We start from the raw sequence: 10,336 nt of genomic DNA, 5'->3' as shown, positions 1-10,336 counted from the left end.
AAGTTTACCTGCTTACAAGACAATAACAATCAAAACCAAGGAGTAAACAAAGACTCGTTAAACCAAAAGACATGTACATCAACAGTTATAAATAATAAATAAGAAACAACAAGAACTCCACTAAAACCGGGAGTGAAATCAGGTGCTCCGGAATGATAAGCATTTCTTGCACCGTATACGGCACCCGTCGTGTTATTTCTTTGTTCAGTCTGGTAATGATGGAAGGTTATTATGACTGAAGAAGAATATCAGATATGATTTCTGACACACTTTTGTCATAATGGCCAATCAGATCATGATGGCGACCGTAAAATTTCTTGAGTGATGACCTTAATTTGATTGATTCATGTATAACACAAGGTTAAGTCCACCATTATCTTCATACAAAAATGTCTGTACCAAGTTAGGAACATGATAGTTGTTATCCTGTCGTTTTATGTATTTGGGCTTTTGTTTTACCATTTGATTTGGGACTTTCTGTTTCATATTTAGAGTAAGATCTGCTAACACTTTATAACTTTTGGTGGGTTCCGTGTTTGATTTTCTATGTTGGGTTTGTTTGTCGTTTATTGTTTTGTCATGGCGTTGGAAGTTTATGTTCTACCTGTGAGTTTGAAGACAAAATAAGATTATGTGGTATGGGTGTCAATGAGACAATTCTCCATCTAATTCACAATGTACAAAAAATTAACAATTATTGACCAAAGCAAGTCCTTCAACGGAACTTCGGCTCAAACCGACCGGCAAGCTAGAGAGGGCCCCAAATTACACATGTAAAATAAATTCAAACAGGAAAACCAATGGTCTTGTCAATATAATAATTGAGAAACGAGAATATGAACCAAGCCAACAAATAACAACCATGAACAACAGGTTCCTTTGTTACCTTACTCCTCTATTGCTTTAAAACTATCTTTAACACAAAAAGTGACAGATATGACACTAATAGAATAAATTATATTACTTGAATTGGTTGCTGAAATTGTACTGAAAAGCAGAATTTGATATTTTTAATTTAAAAATAATGGAAAACAAGGAGGTCGATTTGAAACAATAATGACCAGACACAATATATATATTCTTATATCCAGTTTCTTGACTGTTTAATTCAGACAATTATATTTAGTCATTCCGATAAATAAATAAGCAGTTATTATATTGACATTTATATCTAAAGGAGACATAATGGTCTGCAACAAACAAGTGACTACTGTATATATTGGGTCTTTTTAAGAAAATAAAGGAAATGATTTGAGGATTCTAAAGCGTGACGACAATTATGTAATTATACAAAGAACATGTTATAAGGGAGTCATTAGGGTTTTTGTTAGAAAATCTATGTTGTGTACAAGATGAACGTTCGTAGAAAATTATAATTTGTATAGGGTTTTTGTACAAGTTATAAGTTTTATTGATACTTACCTTCTTGCATCAGGTGAAAAAAGTTTATCTTCTAATATGTAACATTGAAGACCTGTTGATGACCCTCTGCTGTTGTTTTTTATTTGGTCGGGTTGTTGTCTCTTTGACACATTCCCCATTTCCATTCTCAATTTTATCAGTTTAATGTCTCAAATTTAAATCTCTAAACTTCAACCTAACATTTAGTGCTATTCTCTGTGTCCTCAAACTGGAAATGAGGATTACTGAATGGTTTTAATTCTAATTTTATTTTTCTCCTCATACAAAAGTCATATCAATGAAAAGTCTGGTTGTATTTTTATAGTGCTCTGTATTAGTCTGTATTCTGTAGTTGCTGAAATATGACAGAAATGTGCAAACCCTGCGTGCTTGTATCATCAATTTGTGCTAAGCGGTTAATAAAACACTTATAACTTGTACACAACATCTACATAAAAATGATTCTTCACACGATTTTCATTTTGACAACTACTCTAAGCATATTTATTTTTCATTTATGTCATTTGTACGGAAATAAAATAGTAAGCTTTATAAAACTTCATGCTTTAAATATTTTATTAAGGGAAGTGAATGATCAACTAAACTCTTATGCATGTGTCATTGGTTAGCAGATTTATGTATCCTACCTTTTTGTATATATTACAAATCACGTCAAACAATCAACTTATAAACAACGATTTTTTTCTTCTAAAAGCCATAATACTTTCTCATTCAATAAGTCAGTTATTGAAACTAAGTAAACTTGCACATTTCAAATGGAATCGTAGATTTTTTGTCGCTTCTTTTGTATATTTCTGGAAATATTTTGCAGAACCACACAAAAAAGTCAGACCTCGAATATAAACAAATATGTCTAGTTTTCATGAAGATTTATGGGCAAAATTGGATCATACGGTTCCGTAAACAAACCGTTCTCCAAGTCAAGACAGAACAATTTAGTGGAAGATATTAGCAAGCAATATCGAGGGAATTGTGCAAATGATGATACAAGCAAGAAAATTACCACAAAGCATCATTTTTATATACTTTGTAAGAAATAACTGCTGGCCATAAAAAAAAATAAATTTCAAGATGGCCACGGCCATTTTCTAAAATGGCTGTTTTCTTTAGTTTGAAAATGCTGATTTTTCTGGAAAACTTTTCTTTGAACTTCTTTTAGTAAAAACCAATGTCAAGGTTTGGTGGCTACCTTCCTTACATCATATATTTATTAAAAAAAGCAATTGACATATCCAGTATTTGCGCATGCGCAAAAATGTAGCAAAATTCTTTCAAAAATCATTTGAACTATTTACTATATATTTAGTGTTTTTGTATTTCTAATGATATTGTGAATTGGTTTAATAACATTTTTCAAGATTATGATACATATGTGTTTCACACTTTTGCGCATGTGCAAACTATTTATAGACATAAAGAGCGGTTTGTATGCCCTACCAGGCAATTCTCAGGTATTCGATGGTGAAGGCGAAAATGTAGTTAATCTGGAGAAACATCAAATGTAACTGCAGATCAGCCAGTTTTGGAAATGCCTTAGCAAATTCAGTGGGAATGGCCTATTTTGTAAGGAAAATATAAGTGTATCGTCATGTTTGGTGGATTGCACATTAAAATGACTTGTTATAAAACTCTGGCTGATATATTGCGTGATAGGAGATTGTCATGTTGTCTTACTGAAGCCAATATTGCAAAACCAAGAACGGCAGATTCTTTTTTATGTATGTTCAAATGTACCTAGGACTAGACAGGCGCATCAGACAACTGCATGTATTTTGCTTAAAAATTGTTAATTTCAGATTATGAAAGCTAAACTCAGAATGTATAATTTTATATGTCATGACTCTGTGACGTTCAATGATTTACAAGACTGTTCACTGCATGAAATGATGCATTTATTAGAAAATTATATCCATATAAAAGCTAATATATATTTAAAATTTCAAAATTTATCATTAGTATAATCCATTTGAAAATATCTTATTTACACCGTATTAACTTTAAGTTTAATATAACCAATAAACTTTTAAGAATAAACCCAATTTACATATACTTTTAAAGTTGTATAAATCTAAAATTTATTTTCTTTTAAATTACAGTAAACCTATTTAAATGAGAAATTTTAATTAGGGAAAATTTAAGTAAATTTAATAAAATTAGAAATTTAAAGCAGAACAAATGTCTTTATTTTTCTGATTTAAACCATTTACTGTGAATTAAATTTAAAGTTTACAAATGCAATAATTAAAATAAAGCATATAAAATATTGTTAAATTTTCGTAAATTTGAAAATTATTCATATATAATTGCCATTAAATTTAATATTTAATATCAATTTATTACCCGCAATAAACTGTTCCAAATGTTCTAAGTAACTTCTTTCTTCCTTTTTTTGTTTGTTTGTTTGTTTGTTTGTTTGTTTGTTTGTTCGTTTTTGGGTTTTTTTTCGATTGTTATAAGCATTAAAAAGGGGAAAGGGTGTGTGCAAATATGTTGATAGTTTGATGATTTACAAATCTACAAGATTCACAATTAACAAGAGTGTTTGTATTTTTATAAAGATGGTTAGGTGAGACTTAGGCCATAACCTTATGCACAAATTTTCTGTACCATATGGCTGTAAAAGTTTCAAGCTTCAGGTGTATCTTGACTTGCTACATGCCTTTATGTCATTTATCGTTTTTTGTTCCATAATGAGGTAAAAAAGAAAAAAAAGAACTGCATTTTGCTTCTAATATTCTAAACGCTAAAAAACGTTAAAAAGGACACCGGCACTTTGACTCAGCAAAAGGTAATTCGATCAATCAGTAATCAGAAGACTCTGGACTATGAATCTTAGAAAAGACTGCCCTGAGAATATTTTCACATCAAACAATTAGAATCACGAAATTGCAACGATAAACACCAAAATCGAGCAGCACACCTATATCATATTCCCGATACTCAAGAAGTACATTTTGCAATATAAAACTCTGAAATTATATTTTTCTTATTTACACAAGAAGCCCCGGGAAACAAGTTATTTACAAGTATAAATAATAAAGTAAATACATTTTATGTGGTCATATTCTTTATTATGCACATTCAAATAGCTACATGTTTGAAGAAGTGTTACATATTCGGCATCACATTCTGATCAAACCTTATTTTGATAAATAAAAATCTAGACAAACTGAAAACGTGTTCTTTATACTTCTACAGTCATTTTTTACATTAAATTTAGGATTTCTTTTTTTTTCGAGAAGTCAGCGTATTGATGACATGTACATATATGTTCGTTATTCGCCATACCCTGTTCCTCGTGAGAAGGGGCATCCAGGATAAGCAAATCTATTTATAAAAACCACAAAAATAAATGTAAAGAATTTTGTGAATTGATTAATAGTTTTAGTTGACAAAAATAATAAGACAAAACAAATGAATAACAAATCATTATCAATGACATACACATGCTACATTTCATTTAAAAATAAACATGTACATTATTGAAAAAAATAGGCGAACAAAAGTTTACAAAAAATAAACAATTGTGTACAAAAGTGAAAATATGTTTGTGTGCGGCGCGTGCGTGTCATTACGCCGCTTCCCTATCCCACCAAGCATATCAAATGGTTTTAAGTTAAAGGAGAATGACCCGTGGTTCTTTACATGTTTAGCTGAAACTGAATATAAACACAATTTAACAAAATAAAACGAGACGGCAACATAAGTTCAAATTAATTCGTCGTAATAAATTAAACAAGACCATATATGTATGCCAAAATGTTTATTAGTACAATTTCATGTACATGTATCTGAAATGACTGATGGTCAAAACTCCATATCACCTTAGCCAAACATCCACTCCAGTCCCTTGGGCTTTTTGGGACACGGTCTATCTGATGGCTCCCCGACTGTTCTTTTGGATTTTAATCTCTTCCCCTGAGCGTTTAACGTACGATCGTATTTTCTATCCAAACGCTGTATCAGCTGTTTAAACTCTGTCGACACCCACGACAGAGGACGTGTAACGAAGATAGAATCGTCCTCAGAATCGGAATCTTCTGAGGACATGGTTTCAATCTCCAATGCTTTCATGAACCTTTCCTCCTCCTTTGGATCAATTTTTCTTTCTTTTAGGGTTCTTCTTCGGTTGATAAGTTTCTGAAAAAAAGACACATATGTACAGTATACCTTAAATGTTAAACTCAGAAGATGGTGAAATAAAAATTTAAATAAATACCACATGATGTATAATTTGGATTATTTCCCTTGCATTACTATCAACAAACGAAATTGAAATCGCTATAAATAACGAATAATTAAGTATTGGTACCTTGTACAGTTGTTTTCGTATATAGCATAGGCGTATCATGGGGGTCCCTTAACTCGGATTAAAAAAAACAGTGGGATTTTAGGGTAAAATGGGTCCGCCCTCTTTAACAGATTTAAAAAAAAGCGTTCTCCTTTTATTCCGAAAAATCCGGACCCGTCTCTGAATAAGCGATTTGTTAAAATGGTAATTTTCTCATTTACAAAAAAATATATACAGATGAAAACCATGAATTAACCATATTATACGGAAAAGTTACATGAACCTTCAAATCTCTTAATCAAACTGCCTACAACAAATTGATTACGTTTAATTCATTGAACTCATCAAAAGCATCAAACATCTCCTTACTGTTATATAAGTTTCAATGTGTCTTTAATCAATCTTTATTGAAATTCTTATCTTAAGAATAATTATCACCGATGTTTATTCCTAATCCAGATGACTAAAAGTGTCTCAAGTGTTAATTCAGCACATACCCTGTGTTTTCGGCCATAGAGAACCATTTTTCTATTATGTTCTTCCTTTTTCCCTGTTAACTCCATTATCTCCTTCTGTTTACCAGAATTGAAATACGTTTCAATCCCACCTGCAGAAAAAGAAAGAACTATCTGAAAATATCAAACCTAAAATTAATACTTCACTGCCAAAGCCTAAATGAAATAACAACAAAAAAACAGAATAACGCCTCGAAAACTGTACAGTTTGAATGATAGTTCCATACATGTTACTCATTGATACACAAACTGAGGAGGGTTGGGATCCTGCCAACATTTCAGGAGCCAGTGATTCATTGGTTTTCGTTTGTGTATATGTTACATATTTGTTTTTCGTTCATTTTCTGTACATAAATTAGGCTGTTAGTTTTCTCGTTTGAATTGTTATACATTGTCATTTCGGGGCCTTTTATAGCTGATTATGCGGTATGGGCCTTGCTCATTGTTGAAGTCCGTACGGTAACCTATAGTTGTTAATTTCTGTGTCATTTTTGTCTCTAGTGGAAAGTTGTCTCATTTGCAATACCACATCTTCTTTTTTATATGAAGATACATTTTGATTTTAATTCTAAAATATGTAGATATAACCACCAATAAAATTATATCAGATATAATTTATATACATATATATGGTGTGTACAATTGTTTCGTAAAAAAACACTGCAAACCTTTAGAAGAATAATAGAAGATTTTTTTTTTAAAGTTAAGACGCAAACAAACGCTTTCAACGACAGCTTTGGAAAAATTCTCAATGATATTCGAACATGCATATACTGATTAAAAAGTGAGTACATAAACTAAAAAAAAAAGGAAAGGAACTGCGCTTCTATTGCTGTTTACCATCTCGACATCAAAGTGATGCCTTCAAGACAGAGCTAGCCGAATCTGAGGCAAAATCTTACTTCAAGTTTGAAACGGACCTGTTTTTTTTAACCAAATGACGGTCACGTGCCACATCTCAGAATTAAAAAAAGCGATGTAGTAATGACAATTAATCAATTAGGTAAAGAAAGAAATCGGATACTGTCATAAATTGACGGTCATTTGATATTCATGGAGGAATTTGGGGATGATCGAATCATTCTTTTTACTTTTTACTAAGCGCGTTTATTTGATATTCTTTTTGTTTGTTTTTGTTATTTTGTTTGTTTTGGTGTTTGTTTTGGTGTTTGGTTGGACTTTTTTTGGAAAAAGGGGTGGGGGGGGGGGGGGGGTCGTTCGAAAAAACGTAATTCCCAATCCACCATACAATCATAAGTTTAAGAAAATAAGTGATAAAACGCATTGGATAGGTAATTTTGATCGTCTAACGACTGTTACAAAATATTATAAGTATAAGTGCTGCAGCTATAGATGTACTTACACCTGATCACACCCTCTTCAACAGTTTGATGCTGACCCTTCACATAAATCAAAATCGCCTCTGTCATTGCTTTATTTTCTTCAGAATTGCATCTATGAATATAAGAATATGTTCATCATCAATTTCCTTATTTTGAAGCTAAACTCATATAGTTCGTTTATTATAACTTTAAACATACTTGTAACAGAAAGAAAAAATGTGGACTAGTCTTCCTTGTCCTTTATATTAAAAAAAAGAATTGTCACTATAGGTGCATTTACGTTGCACACAGGGGACACTTAATTAAAAGGCGGGCTATACAGTTCATAAAAGGCAGAAACGTTTTGATTTGATAACAAAATATTTAAAAAAAATAAAGAAAGAAAAAATAACATCCATCCGGACATTGCTATACTTTTGTTTGGTTTGGCAACATATAGGTACAGCGACTTGGACGCAATAGAACGACCATAAACAATCGGTATCAACATCATTGAATGAGGAATCGGATGGTATATGATTTTTTTAATTTTTAATAAATGTGCCGCGTCAAGTCTAAGCCAGCAATTTCTCTGTTTTCTATAAGGAGTGTGCTCTTTCGTCCCACTGCACAAGCAAGTTCTTAAAAGGTCTTCAGATGTCAAAGTCATCTCGGACTAGGTATTCGATTGTTGTTATAAGATACATGTTATACTCACTTTAGTACTGTACCGGCTGCAGTTTTTGTGGTCCACTTTAACCCATTTGTTGTCTGGTTATGTTTGTATCCGTCACGTTTAATTTTCATAGAATTTTGACAAAATGTTTACTTTGACCCTTTGGCAAAAATTTGAATCAACCACTTTATAAGAAAATTTTCATTGGTTATATAGCAGTTTGACTAAGAAGCCTAATATTTCCTTAACAATACAAAGTGATTAAAACGTTTAACTGAATTTCAGAGTGATCTCCCTGTAGTATTAGGTACCACCTTAATCAAAGCATTCAATGAACCGTAAAAGCTGTCACATCAATCAAAATTAAATATCATTAAACTGATAAAAGTATCCTTATCAAATCTAAAATGGAAATGACCACGCCACAAAATGATAAAATTATAATATAGCCTCATTCATGCCTATCAATTCCCAATCGTCATTATATATCGTGGAAGTATGTCAATTTAATACTTCAATTGGGTACACACATGTTCATAAGTTATAAAGTAAAGTACCTTAATACACGAGCTGGATATACGTGTAGTGTTTTCTTGTTGCACTCTACCCAGTAAAGGGGTACTGGTTTGTCGGGTATACGACCGAGGAGTATCTTGTGGCCCTCCACAAGCACCTGACGAAACTGTGACTGGGCTATTTGCTATAACTGGACTCTCAAAATGTGGCCTCCATATCTGTGCTGGACTTGGGCTTCTTCCTTGCTCAGGGACTTCTGAAGTCTGTGATGACTCAAGAAACAAAATGCATGCTGCTGTCTCCAATATCCGGATCCTTATCAGAAGACATCAAAGAGTTGAAAGTTGACATTTTGAGGTATGTGCAAATCTTAGAATTCGGAGTTCGTGTTTAGAGAGTACATTTTGCTATAAATGAATATGTGTATAGCTTCTGATCTTTATAGCCAACTTGCAGTTGTTACAACTGCATGCCACATGACTAGAAAACAGATTTATCCTATGCAATTTACATTGATCTTCGATGACATCAAAGTTCTTCATCTCTATGTGTATAAGGGATCAAAGCTTCCGTGTTTGACATATTAACAAAAGCACTCCTCCTTTCTAGTTAGTCATACAATAGTTAGTGAATGGGACGGAGAAAATAATTATTTGCAACAATTGTGATAATGGTTCAGAAAGGAACTTCAAAATTAACATTGTGCTACTCATTTACAGATCAAAGTATTTGTATACATTGCATGAACAATATTGTTCAATTACCAGTTCAAGAAATCTTTCAATATCATCATGTATAGATATTTGACGGTTAAAAAAGAGACTGATGTATTTATGATACATGTTTTTATCATTCATATACATTTGATATTTGATGATTATTTTCCTTTTTCTATCTTTCAGTAAATTAAGGTCGCATATTCAAAAGTGCGTAATCATCTCCCTTTATTCATTTGATTATATTATGTACAATAATCAAGTTGAAAAAAATCAAAATGTTTTTCATTTTACAATAAAAATTGTAACAGATGTTAAAAAAAATAATAAACTATTTAAGGAACCGAGTTTTTTCCTAAAAAAATATTCTGGTCAAGCAGATGTAAAATAAAATTGAAAAAAAATATTGATAACGTAAAGGGGGGGGGGGGGAATCTGACTCAGACAAAAAAAACCATCTCCCCTTCCTTTGAAGTTAAATGGTTGCTCCCTAAACACAAGTGTTACAAAGTTTACCATTACGAAATTAAAGGGATCGTTAACTTCATTTTGTTTTTATTGTATACACTAGAACACATCCGCGATATCACAGGTCCGTGACTGAATTAAAGTATATAACTATGTGCAAGCCTTATTTTAGCCTGAATTTTTAGTATTGGTATTGTAATCTGAAAAAGTCATGCTGATTATAATATGCACAGTTTTCTATGCTTTCAAAATCTTTCTTGTTTGAACTTTTCGAACTGGAACTTATCAATTATGGTAATAAGATAAGATAAGAATTTTATTAATCTAACCAAGAACATATAAAGGGCATCATTTTACAACAAACAATAATATGACAATATGATTGATGATTAATTATATAATTATATATG

The 10,336-nt window shown here is 31.8% G+C and overlaps 1 protein-coding gene across 1 annotated transcript; it reads right to left on the bottom strand.

The window, feature by feature from the left end:
- Positions 1-5,206: 5,206 nt before the first annotated feature.
- On the bottom strand, positions 5,207-8,357 carry LOC139483282 (protein LTV1 homolog). The gene is made up of 4 exons (XM_071267312.1): positions 8,269-8,357; positions 7,592-7,683; positions 6,211-6,320; positions 5,207-5,562 (listed from the first exon to the last, which is right to left on the bottom strand). Exons 1-4 carry the CDS (start codon positions 8,355-8,357, stop codon positions 5,248-5,250), a joined length of 606 nt encoding a protein of 201 aa, XP_071123413.1. The 3' UTR covers positions 5,207-5,247.
- Between the last annotated feature and the right edge of the window lie 1,979 nt (positions 8,358-10,336).

This window comes from Mytilus edulis, chromosome 7 (assembly GCF_963676685.1).
Source record: "Mytilus edulis chromosome 7, xbMytEdul2.2, whole genome shotgun sequence".
Lineage (NCBI taxonomy): Eukaryota > Metazoa > Mollusca > Bivalvia > Mytilida > Mytilidae > Mytilus > Mytilus edulis.
Note: the sequence above shows the minus strand (reverse complement) of the source record. Positions and strands in the feature narration are given on the sequence as shown.